The sequence below is a fragment of the Sapajus apella genome, unplaced genomic scaffold (genome assembly GCF_009761245.1).
Source record: "Sapajus apella isolate SASKATOON/1434 unplaced genomic scaffold, GSC_monkey_1.0 scaffold90, whole genome shotgun sequence".
Lineage (NCBI taxonomy): Eukaryota > Metazoa > Chordata > Mammalia > Primates > Cebidae > Sapajus > Sapajus apella.
In genome coordinates, this window is record NW_022437030.1 from 151,171 (window position 1) to 169,875 (window position 18,705).

General features: G+C 43.4%; 1 protein-coding gene across 1 annotated transcript in view; it reads right to left on the reverse strand.

Moving 5' to 3' along the window:
- The window catches only part of DNAJA2 (DnaJ heat shock protein family (Hsp40) member A2), an 18,506-nt gene extending 1,427 nt beyond the window's left edge, over positions 1-17,079 (reverse strand). The window contains exons 1-8 of the mRNA XM_032255624.1: positions 16,786-17,079; positions 15,219-15,278; positions 14,685-14,908; positions 11,098-11,178; positions 10,580-10,713; positions 7,234-7,430; positions 1,201-1,345; positions 945-1,072 (exon numbers count right to left, since the gene is read on the reverse strand). Coding sequence (XP_032111515.1) covers positions 945-1,072; positions 1,201-1,345; positions 7,234-7,430; positions 10,580-10,713; positions 11,098-11,178; positions 14,685-14,908; positions 15,219-15,278; positions 16,786-17,064 — 1,248 coding nt within the window. The 5' untranslated portion in view covers positions 17,065-17,079. The remainder of the gene's footprint in view (positions 1-944; positions 1,073-1,200; positions 1,346-7,233; positions 7,431-10,579; positions 10,714-11,097; positions 11,179-14,684; positions 14,909-15,218; positions 15,279-16,785) is intronic.
- Between the last annotated feature and the right edge of the window lie 1,626 nt (positions 17,080-18,705).

Genomic DNA, 18,705 nt, shown 5'->3' on the forward strand with positions numbered 1-18,705 from the left:
AAAAAAAAGAAAGAAAATCATTAGCTGTCAATACTTAAAAATTAGCAAATTTCTACAGGAGACACGCCTTCATGCATCCAGCACAGACATCAGCTGACTCGAAGTAGGTAGTGGTCCTGCCCTCTGCAGGTGAGGAATCTGATCTCTCCAGGGAGTGCTAGTCCTTACCACTGCCCACACCAGTCTGCTCTACTCCTCCTACAATTCCCTGCTTGGCCCCATCAACATTTACACCAGCAATTCCCCATTTCCTAACAACTAGGAAAGACTACCAATCGCACGAACATACTTTAAAACTGACAGTAACATGACTATTAAACTTGAAGTCAGCTGGGTGCAATGGCTCACAACTGCAATCCCAGCGCTTCAGGAGGCAGGAGGAATGCTTGAGGCCAGGAGCTTGAGACCAGTCTGGACAAAACAGCAAGAATCCACCTCTATAAAAAGTTTTAAAAAGCATTAGCCAGGTGTGGTGGTGAACACCTGTAACGAGTCATGATCATGCAACTACATGCTAGCCTGGGCAACAGAGGGACCCTCTTAAACAGAAAGAAAGAAACTTGCCAGGCATGGTGGCTCATGCCTGTAATCCCAGCTACTTGATGGCTAAAGCATAAGAATCGCTTGAACCTGGAAGGCAGACGGTACAGTGAGCCAAGATTGCACCAATGCATTACAGCTTGGATGACAGGGTGAGACTATGTCTCAAAAAATTTTTTTTAGCAAGGCATGGTAGCATACACCTAGAGTCCAGCTACTCAGGGGGCTGAGGTGAGAAGACTGCTTGAGCCCAGGGGGACGAGGTTGCAGTGAGCTATGATCAAAACAACGGTACCCAACCCGGGCAAACAGAGACCCTGTCTCAAAAAAAAAAAAAAAAAAAAAAAGAACAAAGAAAACCCCAAACTTGAAGTCAGTTGTTGCTTCATTGAAAGAACACTTACAGAAAGCTTGTCTGGGTTGATCCAGTTGTTTTCAGGAAACTGCACATCAAACTTTATGTAAAGATCACCTTTTTCAAAGGGATTACGATACTGCGGCATCCCTTCACCTCGAACTACCCGAACACATCCTATTAAGAGGAAATGATTAATAATTTTACCCAAAAGAAGTGTACAATTTTTTGAGTTATGCAGTATAAAAAAATTACAAATTGTAAGAACACCTGAAAACCAGAATCAGACCAAAATCATGATTTACCTGGTTCAATTACTTTGCCAGGGGGATATTTCACCACAATCTGACGGCCATCAAGGTGCTTAAATGTGAACTGAAATCCACACAGAGCTTCAACAAGTCCTATTTTATATGTCATATGCAAATCATTCCCATCTCTCTGAAATACCTATAAAGCACAAAAGAAACACAGTTTTCCAAAAATTATGGAGCTATACCCTATGGCATTATGTTCCTCGACTTAATTTCAAAACCTTGTTTCTACCACTCACTGCAAAACAAAAGTGCTACTGTCCCTAGTGCCCTAAACTTATATTAGGAAAGCTAGCTATTCCCAAGTAGTATGCGAGAAACTTCCATGAGGAAGGTGTATTGAAACTGGTAAACAATGGCATATATAAAAGCAACAGACCTGAAGTTCCCAAAACAGGGCCAGGTGCAATTATGGCCCACTTTTGGACTCTGCCTCTGGACAAAAAGCTACAGAAAGCCCAGAAGGCTTCTGCAGAACAGGCTCATCATGAGTGCTCCCCAGACATGATCACAACAGAGAAGGGGGGAGGGTCCAAGGTTAACATAAAAAACCTCAACCAGCAACACCCAGCCAGCAAAGTCAAGGGGCTCAATTCCATGCTTCACACATGTACCAACAAGCCTCACACCTCACTAAAATGCAAAACTTGGCTCATTCAATATTACACTAAAAGCCTATGAACTAGGTAATGCAAAAGGTATTGAGAATAAGCACAAAGAATGTTTCTGAGTCTTCAATGTGTAGGAAAAATACACACAATTTCACATGCCCAACCTGCAATTTTTGCTTAGATTTTACAATGGTTGCTCTTCTTGTAAAGAACAATCCTGGCTGGTTCACTTATAGAAAATCTGGTAGACAGGTTATTTTCCTATGTTATTCCCTTAAATTTACCCATCAAACAAAGTTACACTATTACCTTAACCAATGATTCTCTGAGTGTGGTTCTAGACCAGCTGCTTGAGGAAACTTGTTAGGAAAACAGATTCTTGGGCCCCACTCCATTCCTGCCAGAAACAAGGAAGGCAGGGCCCAGCAATCTGTAGTCCTAACAAGCCCTCCAAGCAATTATAGTGTAGGCTAAAGTTTGAGATCCAAGAGTGTATATTATCCATGCACATTTATTCAAGTGTTCCTCACAATGGGACCAATAGTTTCTTTAATGCAGGACTTTTCAATGCATTAAAATTGCTAAGTAGGTCAGGTGCTGGTGGCTCACACGTGTAATCCCAGCACTGTGGGAGGCCAAGGCAGGTGGATCACCTGAGGTCAGGTCAGGAATTGAGACTAGACTGGCCAATATGGTGAAACCCCGTTTTTACTAAAAATACAAAAATTAGCCTTCTGTAGTCCCAGCTACTCAGGAGACTGAGGGAGGAGAATCACTTGAACCCAGGAGGTAGAGGTTGCACTGAGCAGAGATTGCGCCACTGGACTCTATCCAGCCTGGGCAATAGAGCAAGATTCCGTCTCAAAAAAATAAATAAATAAAAGCTAAGTATAGGGTCAGAGTTTTGGGAGACCAGGTCAAATGCAACATAGGGAGACAAAAAAATTAAAACATAAAATAGGCCAGCTGAGGCAGGACTATTCCTTGAGTCCAGAGTGGAGGCTGCAGTGGTAGTCCCTCCTTATTAATGATCCAGCCACTGTGATCCAGCCACTGCATTCCAGCCTGGGTGACAAAAGGAGACCCTGTATCTTAAAAATAATAAATTTAAAATAAAATGCTAAGTATTCTATAGAATGCCAGTGTTCCAAGAACCGTCTTACCAAATATCCTTTGTTAAAGTCATATTAGAAATAGGGACCAGGGCTGGGCATGGTGGCTCACGCCTGTAATCCCAACACTTTGAACCCAGGAGGCGGAGGCTGCAGTGACTGGAGATCATGCCACTGCACTCCAGCCCAGGGTGACACAGCGAGATTGTCCATAAATAAATAAAAGTGAAGTAGGGGCCGAGCATGGTGGCTCACGCTTATAATCCCAGCACTTTGGGAGGCTGAGGCAGGCAGATCACTTGAGGTCAGAGTTTGAGACCAGCCTGGCCAACATGGTGAAATCCTGTCTCTACTAAAAATACAATTGTGCCACTGCACTCCAGCCTGGGCGACAGGACAAGACTGTCTGAAGAGAAAAAAAAAAAAAAAAAAAAAAGATGTAGGGAACAAGAAGAGATACATATTATGTTCTTATACATGAGAGTTCAACTGAAAGTGATTTCAATAAAAAATGATTATCAGAACGATTGTTGCTATGGCGGGGGGTAAGCTAAACAATTTGATGTTAAAAGGTTAAACAGAATAAACGAGCAAGAACGCCAGAGAGTTCTCACTATAAGATCTGGCCAAAAATAAATAAATAAATACATCAGAACAACAACAACAAAAGGCCAGAGAGTTTCTGAAAAACAAGATTAATGAGGAGGGACCACCAAGCACTAGAACATAAAACATTTAAAAGTTACAATTTCTGAATAACAAAAGTACAGATTATAGAGGCGTGACTAACATCACCAGGTTCTGTGGTTTGGTGCTGTATAAATGCACTATGGTAACCAGACCACTGAGACACACAACAGTCATACTGCTAAGTGACATGGCAAGATAATGACTACAGATGATACAGCACTCCCAAGAAAGAACTAAGACAAATTTCCATTTACCACCTTGTATTTTCTACCTTAGACAACCAGTTACACCTGCCTTCTGTTGAAAATTCCTTGCCAATTCCACTGCTGCCAACAATTTTAAGAGATTACTTACTTCCCAACACCTCCCCACAACCCTAAGAAGCTTATTCATAATCTCATTTGAATCTTTAATATCTGAAAAGTCCAGAGAAGCTGAAGCTAGTAAATGGGGACCAGACGTTAAGTCCTTTGCCTCCAAATCCAATGATACACTTTTAAAAACCCAATTTAATTATGCAGCAACATTAAAAACTAAATGTAGAGGTAAAAAAGGTTTTACCTTCAGTTTGATATGCCCCGAACCAAAATAATCATCTTTTGTCTGCAAATAACCATTCCTTCTTCACTTCCTCACTATTATGCTGCTGCACTGCCAAAAATCATTTGACAACGAACTCCAAACTACTTCAAGGACTCTATCAATGAAAATGCCCAGGCAGCGTGGTGGCTCCCAGCACTTTGGGAGACCGATGTGGGCAGATCAAAGGTCAGGAGTTCCAGACCAGCCTGGCCAACAGAGTGAAACCCTGTCTCTAATAAAAATGCAATTATTAGCTGGGTGTGGTGGCAGGTGCCTGTAATCTCAGCTACTTGAGAGGCTGAAGGAGGAGAATCGCTTGAACCCAGGAGGTGGAGGTTGCAGTGAGCTGGCATCGCACCATTGCACTCCAGCCTGAGCAACAGAGTGAGACTTTATCTCAAAGAAAATGCCCAGGCATTGTTTGTACCATTTTACAATACAGTCTAACCTACCTAACCGTACATCCAAGCAGAATTACCAATTACTTAGCGTCTTGTTATTTTTCTCCCTCATATTCCTGGTATGGTGGTGTACACAGTAGCAAGACTGAATGAACAAGGAAGTAGCTAAAATGTCAACAAACAGGAAATCTTGTAAATACTTGATCCTACAAGACCCAAAAGCAAAATTCTAAAAACTACTCTTATTTTTTGGCAACCTAGGAGACCTTTGCTATTTGTAGAGTTGGCAATTTCCACAAAAAACCAAAATACATAATTTGTAGCTTTGCTGAGTCATGAAAGTTGACTAGCATGCCCTGACTGTCCAGGAGATCAAGCCTGACTTTGTGAGGGATTACAACCAAATTCCTAAAATCTGCATCTCAATATGGCTTTATTGTTCTCTACTGGAGTCTTACAGTGATTTTAAAAATTTACTCTATTTGGAGAAATGACCACCACAGAAAATATAACCTTTAAATTATAAAGGAACAAATAAGGCCAGGCGCAGTGGCTCACGCCTCTAATCCCAATACTTTGGGAGGCTGAGGTGGGTGCATCACCTGAGGTCAGGAGTTCGAAAGCCAAGTTGGCCAACATGGTGAAACCTTGTCTCTACTAAAAAATGCCAAAAACTGGCCGGGTGTGGTAGCAGATGCCTGTAATCCCAGCTACTGAGGAGGTTGAGACAGGAGAATTGCTTGAAGCTGGGAGGTGGAGGTTGCAGTAAGCCGAGATCGTGCCACTGCATTCCAACCTGGGCAACAAGAGTGAAACTCCATCTCAATAAATAAATAAAGGAACAAATAATCAGCTTACCCATCTTTTTTTTTGAGATGGAATCTTGCTCTATCACCCAGACTGGAGTGCAATGGTGCGACCTTGGCTCACTGCAACCTCCTCCTCACAGGTTCAAGCAATTCTCCCGCCTCAGCCTCCCTGGTAGCTGGAATTACAGGCACCAGACACCGTGCCTAGCTAATTTTTGTATTTTTAGTAGAAACGGGGTTTCACTGTCTTGGCCAGGCTGGTCTTGAACTCCTGACCTTGTGATCCACCTGCCTCGGCCTCCCAAAGTGCTGGGATTACATATGTGATACATCACCCCCAACCTGCCCATCTTTTTAGAAAATTAAAAAGAGTAGGCCGGGCGCAGTGGCTCACACCTGTAATTCCAGCACTTTGAGAGGCCAAGACAGGTGGATCACCAGGTCAGGAGGTTAAGACCAACCTGGCCAAGATGGTGAAACTCTGTCCTTACTAAAAATACAAAAAAAAAATTAGCTGGGCATGGTGGCAGGCACCTGTAATCCCAGCTGCTCGCGACACTGAGGTGGAGAACTGCTTGAACCCGGGAGGCAGAGGTTACAGTGAGCTGAGATCGCAGCACTGCACTCCAGCCTGGGTGACAGAGACTCTGCCTCAAAAAAAAAAAAAAAAAAAGAGTAACCTGTCACTGAGCATAATACAAATTTACCATTTCTCCATGTTCATTGGGCTTATACATAGGAGAAAATTTTAGGGCAAACTAAAAAGGTGGTTAACCTGTGAGGTAAAGACTTTCAGAGGAAAGCATAAGTAAATGTGATCAAGAACAAAACCAGAGTCCTGTCAGGTGCTTCTAACATTCAACAATTTCGATGATTACTGAAAGGTTTTTTCATAAATAGTCCCAGATATAATGTTTATGAGTAAGGTCCACGGTATACTATATGGACATTAAAAATATACAGGTGCAATGTTAAAATCAAAACATACACTAGGCCTGGCATGGTGGCTCACGCCTGTAATCTCAGCACTTTGGAAGGTCAAGGCAGGAAGATGGCTTGAGCTGAGGAGCTCAAGACCAGCCTGGGCAATATGGCAAGACCCTGTCTCTACAGGCATGGTGGTGCGCCAGTTGTCCCAGCTATTCAGGAGGCTGAGATGGGAGGATCACTTGGGCCCAGAGGTGAAGATTATAGTGATCCCAGATCATGCCACTGTCTAACCTGGGTGACTGAGCAATACCCTGTCTCAAAAACAAAACCCCCAAAAACATACGCTAGAGACCACATTCTTCAGAAACGTCTAAAAAAATGTTATTGTCCTGGCGTGGTGGCTCACGCCTGTAATCCCAGCACTTTGGGAGGCCGAGGCAGGCAGATCACGAGGTCAAGAGATCGAGACCGTCCTGGCCAACATGGTGAAACCCTGTCTCTACTAAAAAATACAAAAATTAGCCGGGCGTGGTGGTGTACGTCTGTAGTCCCAGCTACTAGGGGGGGCTGAGGCAGGACAATTGCTTGAACCCAGGAGGCGGAGATTGCAGTGAGCTGAGATTGCGCCACTGTACTCCATCCAGCCTGGCGACTGGCGACAGAGCCAGACAAAAAAAAAAAAAAGACCAAACCAGGACTAAAACTGACTCCTACAGTGCTTCTAACTGTGCCTGCCTCGTTAGTCTTTCTTACACAAGCCAGTCTTACGAAGTTGGCCATGTTGCTCCAGGGACTCCAAACAGATCTAACCTATTTCTCACAAGCAAGAAGTACTTCTGAATAAAACAAAATACAAAACCAAAACAAACTAAAAAACAGGTAAAATCACCTCATGTTCTTTCTCCTGTAGCAACAGAACAATGTCTCCTGGTTCCACTCCTGGGGCCTGGTCTGCTTCCCCAGTAAATGTAATTCTCTGTCCATGTTTCATGCCTTTGTCTACGTGGACTTCAAGAATCTTGACTTCTTTAATCACCTTCTTCCCTTCACATTTTTTACAGCGGTCTTTTTCATTAATTACCTCACCTGGAAAGAGAAGTCATTGAAACTTTCAGCAACAGTATTATACTGCACTTTTAATATTCTTACTATTTAAATATACTTTCTGAACTTATTTTAATTGCTACCTAAGTTTTTATTCAAAGCAACATTCTGAGGCCGAGCATAGTGGCTCAAGCCTGTAATCCCAACATTTTGCGAGGTCAGCGTGTTAGGATCACTTGAGCTCAGGATCTGAGACCAGCCTGGCAACAGTGAGACCTTGCCTCTACTACAAATAAAAAAAAAATTAGCTGGGCGTGGTAGTACACGCCTGTAATCCTGGTTACTAGGGAGGCTGAGGGGGGAGGAGCGCTGGAGTCTGACATTGCAGTGAGTTATAATCACGCCAATGCACCCCAGTCTGGGTGAGTGTGAGACCATGTCTCAAAACAAAACAAAACAGAAAAGCACTATTCTGAATAACAAAAACTTACATCTTACTACTGCAGATTACCTGAGGGACTCAGCGACCCACTATTTCAGAATGTAATGTATCCATACCATGTTTAGGGCAACATAGCTTTTCTCTTCCACATATTCTTCTGAAATATTTGATTATGGTGTAGAAAAGCAAAACTGTCATTTTACATAGTGGGAAAAAATTGTGTCACTTTCTAATGGCTAATTACTGGCACATTTGAAGGCTTAGGAAGATATGTATAACTGATTATTAAGGGACTGTTTCTGTAACAGTACTTATATTCTTCAAAACACTGGTTCTTCAAAATGGTAATGGCGGCCGGGCATGGTGGCTCACACCAGTAATCCCAGTACTTTGGGAGATGGAGGTGGGCAGATCGCCTGAGGTCAGTTTTGAGACCAGCTTGGCCAACATGGCAAAACCCTGTCTTCACTAAAAATACAAAAATTAGCTGGGCGTGGTGGTATGTGCCTGTAAACCCAGCTACTTAGGAAGCTGAGGCAGGAGAATCACTTGATTCCGGGAGGCGGAGACTGTGGTGAGCTGAGATCGTGCCACTCCATTCCAGCCTGGGAGACAGAGCGAGACTGTCTCAGAGAAAAAAAAAAGGTAGTGGTACATGGGAAAAGATTTCAGTCAACTTACGTTTCTTTTTTTCGTCTCTTTTAAAATTCTTTATTTGAGTCTCAAACTTTCGTTTCTTGATAGCAGGAGTTGTTAGCAATTTTAATAAGATAAAATGAGACCAAGAGTGGTGGCTAACACCTGTAATCCCAGCACTTTGGGAGGCTGAGGCAGGAGGATCACTTGCGCCCAGGAGTTCAAGACCAGCCTGGGCAAAATGGCACAACCCCATTTCTATAAGAAATACAAATTAGCTGGGCATGATGGCAAGCAGCTGTGGTCTCAGCTACTTAGGGGGTGGGCGGGGGGGGGGGGGGGGGGGGGGGGGGGGGGGGGGGGGGGGGGGGGGGGGGGGGGGGGGGGGGCCCTGAGGTCAGAAGATTGCTTGAGTGTGGGCAGTGGAGGTTGCAGTAAGCAAAGAGTGTACCACTGCACTCCAGCCCGGGTGACAAGATCATATCTCCAAAAATAATAATTTTTAAAAATAAAGTAAAATGCCAAGATACTGCAAGAAGGGAATATCATATGTAGCTTCTCATAATTATCTCATCACTTCCAAGGACAATTTGGAAAAGGATGCTCCTTAACTGTACTTTTCCTAACATGGTAGCCACTATCTACCTGTAGCTACTTAAGTTTATGTTTTAATTAATTCAAATTTAAAATAGTTCCCCAGTCACAATAGCCACATATGAAGTATGCAGTAGTCACATGTGATTAGTGGTGAATAGTGGCTACTGTACTGGACACTGCAGACACTGAACATTTCCATCATCACAATATGGAAAAAATTCTATTGGATAGCATTGCTCTAGAAAGGTGGGGGTAGGGGAAACTACTTGTTTTTACAGATAAGATTTTTCTTTTCTTTTTTTTTTTTTTTTGAGATGGAGTCTCCCCCTGTGGCCCAGGCTGGAGTGCAATGGTGCAATCTCGGCTCACCGAAACCTCTGCCTCCTGGGTTCAAGCAATTCTCCTGCCTCAGCCTCCCGAGTAGCTGGGATTACAGGTACCCGCCACCAGACCTGGCTAATTTTTTGTATCTTTAGTAGAAATGGGGTTTCACCATATTGGCCAGGCTGGTCTCAAACTCCTCATCTCGTGATCCACCCACCACAGCCTCTCAAAGTGCTGGGATTACAAGGGTAAGCCACTTCACCTGGCCTAAACAAAATTTTAATCAGAACACAGCCACACCCATTTGTCTGTGGCCATAATAGCACTAAAAGGTCAGAGATGAGCAATTGTGACAAAAACTATTTGGCTTACAAAGTCTAAACTATTTACTTTTATAAGGACAGCTTCAATCTCAAGATTAATCCCGAAAAGCTAACTAAAGCTTACAGTAAAATCTTCAACTTATCAGAATAACTAAAAAATTACTTGTTTAGCTACTTATTATTTGATGATTTGTCCCTTTGTAGCTTAAAAAGTTCTATTTGATAAAGGAGATAGTCTTCCCATGGTGGTCATTTCTAAAGAAAGTAATAAAAGGTTATATTTGATAAAGAAGGAAATAGCAAAGGGGCAAATAATCATCTTGCCCCTCTCTTTGGAATTAAAGAGTCACCTTTCACTAATACAACACAAATCTACCATTCTATGTTCACTGGGCTTAAGCATAATGAAGTAATTACTTTCGCACTTTATCTTTATTTTTTTGCATCAAAGTCTTGTTCTGTCACCCAGACTGCAGTGCACTGGCATGATCACAGCTCACTGCTCCCTCAAACTCCTAGGCTCAAGTGATCCTGCCTCAGCCTCCCAGGCAGCTGGGACCACAGACATGCTCTGAGCCCCTCATTACATATTTTTCTACACTTTTTTTCCTAGAGTAACGAGGTCACACTATGGTGCCCAAGCTGGCCTTGAACTCCTAGGCTCAAGCAATCCACCCTCTTGTCTCCCAAAGTGCTGGAATTACAGGAATGAGCTAACATATCCAGTTTCCTGTTGTTTTTTTTTTTGTTTTGTTTTGTTTTTAATAAGATGAATACAAATACCCTTTGAAATAAAAAATTCCAAACTTCTCCAATATCTGCACTCAATCCAGTCAAACATAAAAGCAGAGAAGTACCAGGACACATACCTTCTCCATTACAATCAGAGCACACAGACTGCATCTGTTGTACCATTCCTGGAGCCAGCTGTCTGATCATGATGCGCACACCTCGACCTCGACAAGCACTACACTTCTGGACAGCTCCAGACTTTCCGCCTTGGCTAAAGCAAGCACAAAAATACATTAGGTTTTTGTCCATAGATCACTCCAATAAGCCCTGACACATAGAAACTGCTTTTACCTTCATCTTCAAACCCAATAACTTGTATTTAAATTGACTTTTAGAAGTATCAGAAACCGTCCTGCTAAGATTTATTTATTGAGATGGAGTACAGTGGTGTGATCTTGGTTCACAGCAACCTCTGCCTCCTCCTACCTCAAGTGATCCACTCACCTTGGCCTCCCAAAGTGCTGGGATTACAGGTGTAAGCCACTGCGCCTAGCTGTAAGTTTTAAATCATAATAATTTTTACCTGGTACAGACATTCAGTGTGATACTGGAAGAACAGACAAAATGTACCCAATAAACCGGAGGACACACTTACCCACTGCATGCACTACAGAGTACATTCTTGCTAAGTTGTAGTTTGGTTGTCTTGCCATTATACAGATCTTCTAATGATACTCTGGAAAGAAAAGAATTGGGTTCAACCAAATTTTGGCACATTTTGTTAAATACAAAATACAAATAAGAGCTGATACAGCAAATTCACCATTAACTTTTAAAACATAATGCAAAACACCTCATAATCTCACATTAAATCAATTCAACTAAAGTTTTATTTTATGGCTCAAATTAACAGAAATATTTTACGCCTACAGACAGTATATATATGATACTCAAAGCCAGAACCTACAGCATCAGGACAACAATTTGCTGTGGCGGAATTTCTGATAAAGCTGATGACTTCACAAACTCAAATATCAAAACCTTCTGTTCTCAGGCATAAGCCCTCCACCTAACTCCTAATAAAAACTCTTCAGAAGAGGTACAATTATTATTCCCATTTTATGTGATAAAGCTGAGGCATGGAATGGTTAAGAAACTTGCCCAAGATTACATAGGTGATTTACATAGGTATCTGGTTCCAGAGTCCCTGATTCCTCCATGGACAATTTCGAAAGGCTACAAACTTATATTTCAGCTTAAGGAAGTCACTGAGACGGCATATGTCTTTAAAAACATAAAAGTGGCCCTACTGTATGACAGAAAGGAATAGTTTTTCATGCCAGGTGCAGTGGCTCATGCCTATAATCTCAGCATTCTGGGAGACTGAGGAGGAAGGATTGCTTGAGCCCAGGAGTTCAAGACCAGCCTGAGCAACACAAGTAGACCTTGTCTTTACCAAAAAATAAAAAAACAATTAGCCAGCCATAGTGGCATGTCTAAAGTCCCAGCTACCCAAGAGGCTGAGGCAGGGGAATTGCTTGAGCCCAAGAGGTTGAGGCTGCAGTGAGCTGAGATCGCACCACTGTACTCCAGGCTGGGAGACAGAGTGAGACAAGTACTTATGTGTGGAGTTTTCTACTTGTGGCATCAGGTTGGTGCTCAAAAAGTTTCAGATTTTGGAGCATTTCAGATTTCAGATTAGGGATGGTCAGCCTGTTATATTCACTTTAAAATCCTCGGGGTTAAAGGAACAAAAAAATAGTTACAAGTATTTTACAAAGCATCTATACTATTTTGTGATATTCAAACTTTCTCAAAATTATTACTTTCAGAAACTTAAACTGTTGTAGGTAGGATAAGAATATCCCACGTATGGACAAAACATTACCAACGACACTGTCAAATAATGAATGACCTATCTACATCTGAGCCTTAGACAAAAATGCTTGTTGCATCTTTTATACTCTGTGTTAAGAACCTTTAACCAAATCATGTAAAGAAAATAGGTCTTTCTTCCCCTACATATTAAATTACAATTGGTATGCACAACCGCTATCCTCACTATCCTCAGCCAGAAAAAAATACACATTTCAACAAAGAAAGCCAAGGAAGGAAAAATGCAGGTAATGCTTTGGCAAGGTTGGCACTCTCCACTAGTGGGGCCTAAACTGGCACAATCCCTCTGCAAGGCAATTTAATTGTATTTATCAGTCTCAAAACACTCATGCCTGCCTGGGAATCCCTGCCAAGGAGAAACAAAGCTGTATATAAAGATACTCATAGCAGTGCTATTACAGAAAAAAAAAAGTGGTAATACCCTATATAAAAGGTAAATGGTTATATGATAGAATGCAGTATTATAAACATAGTATTTGTAACATGAAAATTTTAAACGTTAAGACAGCAGAAAACTATTTATTGTATAGCATGAAATTTTTTTAAACATGAAGAACTATAAGGTACAGAGAGCAATCTCTTGATCCTATTTGCTCTTTAGACCATTTTTATATTAAAGAAAAAATAAGGAAATTAATCCACACTACACAAATATTACCAATGATATCCAAACGTTAATTTCTGAGAGTAAATTCTTTCAAATTTAAGGATTCAATGAGACTCAAGTTAACTGATAATATGACTGTCTCTAATTTATTCAAATATATAAACTAGGGTATTATGAAATAGTTTAAATAAGTACTTGAACTTCAGTCACTGGCATTTGCTAATAAAATCATTTATCGGTCCATGAAAAAAAAGGACAGGAGAAAAAGACCTCCCAGATTTTGCAAAGTGAAACAGTTATTTTCACATTGGAGAGGGCTTTTGGATTCACAGTCTAAGATCAAGGTCAGGCACCATTCATGTGTTGGCAGGTTAATGTCAGGCTGGAAGCCAGCAAGCACCATGGAAACCAACTTAGGAGAGTTCACATTGAGGATCAAGTAATGAGTGACTCTAACGTGTACACAAAGTAGGCAGACAGTCACTCATTTTTAGTTTCTAAATAAAAGGTAACTTGGAATATTCATATACCTCAAAGAAAATAGGCTGGGTGGAGTGGCTCATGCCTGTAATTCCTGCACTTTGGGAGGCCAAAGTGAGCAGATCACCTGAGGTCAGGATTTCAAGACCAGCCTGGCCAACATGGCAAAACCCCATCTCTACTAAAAATTACAAAATCAGCTGGGTGTGGTGACAGGTGCCTATAATCCCAGCTATTTGAGAGGCTGAGGCAGGAGAAGTGCTTGAACCTGGGAGGTGGAAGTTGCAGTGAGTCAAGATCACGCCACTGCACTCCAGCCTGAGTGACAGAGTGAGATTCCCTTTAAAAAAAAGATCTTCTTAGCCAGGCACAGTGGCGCACGCCTGTAATCCTAGCACTTTGGGAGGCTGAGGCGGATGGATCACAAGGTCAAGAGATCGAGACCATCCTGGTCAACATGGTGAAACCCCGTCTCTACTAAAAATACAAAACATTAGCTGGGCATGGTGGCGCGTGCCTGTAATCCCAGCTACTCAGGAGGCTGAGGCAGGAGAATTGCCTGAACCCAGGAGGTGGAGGTTGCAGTGAGCCGAGATCATGCCATTGTGCTCCAGCCTGCGTAACAAGAGTGAAACTCCGTCAAAAAAAAAAAAAAAAAAAAGATCTTCACACTTGAAATTTTAAGTCCTATAATAACAAGCAGCCTCAGAACCATATAAAACCACCTTCCTACTCATTAAAAAACATCAACCATCCTTTTAAGAGCTGTAGCAAAATAGAAGCATTCAGATAATCAAATTCAATTTAGTCACCAAAAGAAAACAAGACAGCTGGGCACGGGGGCTCACACCTGTAATCCCAGTAGTTTGGGAGGCCAAGGCGGGTGGATCACGAGGTCAGGAGATTGAGATCATCCTGGCTAACAAGGTGAAATCCGTCTCCACTAAAAATACAAAAAATGAGCTGGGCGTGGTGGCACGCGCCTGTAGTCCCAATTACTCGGGAGGCTGAGGCTGGAGAATCGCTTGAACCCGGGAGCAGAGGTTGCAGTGAGCCAAGATTGCACCACTGCACTCCAGCCTGGGCAACAGAGCGAGATGTCTTTAAAAAAAAAAAAAAAAAAAAAAAAAAAAGACAAGGCAAATGGAAGTTTTTCTAATGAAGGACAGAACATTCTGAGACTTTTTTCTTCTACTGAGTCATTATCCCACTTGACAAAAAGTACTTAATTTTTTAAAACAAGAAAAGAAGATATTCACTTGAGTGGATGCATCATGTCCTCTCCTCTTCTTCTGCCATTTCGACTTCTACTCTGATTGCCCATGAAGCCGAACAATCCCCCACCAAAAATGTGAGAGAAAATATCATCCATGCCACCACCTCCACCGCTGCCTTCCCGAAGACCTTGCTCTCCGTATCTGTCATATAACTCACGCTTCTCAGGATTTGATAGTACTTCATATGCAAAACTTATTTCTTTAAACTATAAAGAAAAAAATAAAAATAAATGCATTTTCAAGTAGAAGAGTGGGGAGAGGCTACAGGAATCAATAATTCATTTAATTCTAATAAAAGGGACAAGTTACCTTTGACTTGATTATGGTTCTATTTACCACCCACCACTCCTTAGAATGCTAGTACTCTTATTCTAAAACTAAAATACTCTTGACATTATGAAAATGTGGCTATGTGGGCACAGGTGGATTTTTTTTCTTGCAACATTCCCTTTTTCAAGGAGGGCAATTTAAGTTAAACTAAAACCCCCCAGAATAAAAAAGTTGCAAATAACTTACTTTGTCTCCTGCATTTGGATTCTTATCAGGATGGTATTCCTTGGCTAACTTTCTGTATGCCTTTGAAAATGGATAAAAACAAAAAAGGTTATAACTAAACACCAGTTTAAAGTCTTGTGATAACTTAATATCCGCTTTTCTGAGAATGAATGTTCTAAAGTCCTAATCTTCCAAAAACATTTTCTATTCGATACTGTTTACTTGGCACTTTCTTTCGATACTGTTTACTCACTAACGTAATATAACAAAGTAGACAGCTATACTTGAAAATACATTACAGTGAAGTGAAAACTAGACGAAGCAATGAAGCAATGCCACAGGGAAAAACAAAAAGCTAAATCCATATTTTCTCTATTGTCAAGTGTCTTCGATGGCCAAGTAACCAGAGCAAGACGATCCTAATAAATTCGAGATAAATGACCGTTAAGCTTTACGGACTACATTACTATAAATCAAGCTAAAGTAACAATTCCTGCTCACGATGGCTCATCAGGAAAAAGCCAAGGTGGTACTAAGTAGTGTCGTTAGGTGTTTTATTTCCAGGTGGTGTTTAACTGGGGTTTACAGTGACTTCGGTAGTGGTAAAGTTGCACACACTCTCAATGAGGTGTTTGGGTCCTACAGCCTACAAATCTTCATTCACTGAGGCTCGTGAATTATATAATACAGACTAGCATTTCCGGTAAGGTAACAGGAAGTCCACTGTACTCGTTTCACTGCCTGAGGAGCATTCTCATTTTTCTCGGCTTACAAATCCGGATGCTCTTAGCCTGGTGAGGATGCTGTGGAGCTTAATTAAATGTCTCGTGTGCTTTGAAATCCTGAGATGAAAGATATCGCAGCATTGCAAACAGTGATAATACGGCCTTCTATTTATGTTTACAGTACACTCAGGCGTCTGGCTGGGACCACAGTTTATTCCTAAGTAGGTACAGGACATTAGTATGACCTGCCCACAGAACAATGCATCCAAACACAGATCCACGCTACCTCCGCGTCAACAGGCGAGGAAGGAAGAGAGGGAGGAGCTCCCGCAGCCGGCGGCCGCGGTACCCAGGAAACATCCCCACCTGCCCGAGGCGCCCGGCGGGGGCGGCCTCGACCTCCCCGCCACCCCGTCCCGCGGAGCCCCAGACCCGGAGCCGACGGCGGCGGCGCGGACAGCTTCCCCCCCAGGGACCGGGATGCGCTGAACGCCTCGGTCCAACCTGTTTGTCCGGGTGGTGACCTCGACGCGGAGGGCCGAACGGGCTGCTGCCTCCTGGGGGAGCCCGGGCCCAGCGCTCGCCCGAGGAGGGAGGAAGGAAGGACTCCTGTCGGGTTTGCGCAGGAGTGAGTTTTATCTGCTGCATCTGCGGGCGGGCGGGGCCGGCGGCCCAAGGTCAGCCGAGGCCGGAGTGCGCGGCTCGCGGCGAGTCCGGTCTCGCCGCCGCCGATCCCCAGCGTGGGCCAGTCACTGCCAGCACCGGCTCGCGGGCCGCCCAGTAGCGCGGCCTGGCTGAAGATATCCCCTGCCGCGCAGGCCCCGCGCCCCTCACACCCGCCCGGCCGGCCCGCTCCCGGATACCTTCTTCAGCTCGTTCTCGCTGGCGCCGGGCGGGACGCCCAGGATGTCGTACAGCTTCGTGTCAGCCACATTCGCCATGGCGGCCGGTCGGGCAGCGCTCAAGGAGAAGGTGGCGGAGCAGACGGAGCGGAGCCTGGCCCACAAGCAGCGTCGGCGGCGGCGCAGGCCGAGAGAGACAGCGCGGGGGAAGCGGGGGCGGGGCTGAACTTTGACCCGGCGCACGGTGCGCCGTGACGTCGCTGCCTGGAACCCGCCCCCGAGCCTCGGGGGCACGGCCATTGGGGTCCTGGTGGTGAATAGCGGGCCGCGTGCTCGTTTTCTCCTTCGGTCCAGGCTTCCAGCAGGGCAGACGTAGAAAATTAACTCTGTACGACGCACTTCAGGAATTCAACTTCCTCCCAAAGGCCATGATTGCGAGGTCGTGTGTTCAATTCGGCACTAGGCGCTGAGGGGATTAACAGGCCTGCGTCGCAGCTTCGTTAGCTTCGAGTCCATCGAGAAAGAAAATGGGCCCCGGCTCCCATAGGAGGCTCGCCCGGCACGCAGAGGTCGTTCTCAGAATCGGGGTCGCCGGTGAACCCCCTGGGTCCGGCTCCCTCGGGGCTTATGATGAAGAAAGCTGGGGGTCGTGTGGGTGTGTTTGTATGTTGTGTTTTATATTATGGGAATTCTGAAACATTCAGCAAAAGCAGTATATTATGCCCCATAGTGCCGTTAACTACATTTTACCAATTTTGTTTCGTTCGCCCCCCCCATACATCTCATCTTTAGTGTTTTTTATTTTTTTTTATTTTTAATTTTTTTTTTTTTTTCTTAAAGCAGGCAGAAAAATCATCTCTAGTGTTTTAAGGGAAACCATTTCATTCATAAATACCCTAAGTGTATACATTTAATATCTAAGAGGTGACTTTTAAAGGCAAAACAACATCTCATCTAATGAAATTAACAATTCCTTAATGTAATTCCGAGGCCATATTTAGGTTTTTCTAATGATCTCATGTCCTTTTACAATTGGTTTGTGGCATCCAGGTCCAAACCAAGGTCCACATGTTGCATCTGGACCACGTGTTTAAGCTTCTTGATAGTTTTAAAATTAACTGACACCAGAGGTTTAGGTGGTGTAAGGCAAGTCTGGACACCAGGTGACTTGATTTACATTTGCTTTAGTTTCACTGAGAAAAAGTATGCTGTGCATCTACCACGTGCTATGATGTACAGAGACCTGGTCCGGGAAGAGGAGTGTTAAAAAAGTGCTTGCCTTCAACCGATTTACGGCTTATGGAGACAGAAAAGTAAGATTTTCTGATCCCTTGGAACCTGAAGTGATAGCAAAGACTTCAGCATAAGCTTCTCACTCAGGATAATGTTTCTTCCTTGGTGTTCCCCTTGACCTAGTTGTGAAAGGCCTGAATGCCATGCCAAGGACTTTGAAATTTAGCCTGAAAACCCTGTGGAGAAGTCAGCAAGAAGTCATTAATAGTCCTTAAACCCTTTTCCTTAAATCCCATCTGAAATCCTGTGCCCTCTGTGAAGTCTTCCTTGACTGGACACTGGTGAACACTGCTGTCTCATTTGAGTTCCCACCACCCTTGGTTTGTACCTTTTGTGGTACAAAAAATGTGCAACATTGTGGTAGGATCTTGAACTCCTTTTTTTCTTTTTGAGACAGTCTTGCTCTGTCACCTAGGCTAGAGTGCAGTGGCTTGATCCCGGCTCACTGCAACCTCCACCTCCTGGATTCAAGTGATTCTCCCACCTCAGCCTCCCCAGTAGCTGGGATTACAGGCACCCACCACCATGCCCAGCTAATTTTTGTATTTTTAATAGAGGCAGGTTTTCACCATGTTGACCAGGCAGGTCTCCAACTCCTGACCTCAAATGATCCACCCACCTTGGCCTCTCAAAATGCTGGGATTACAG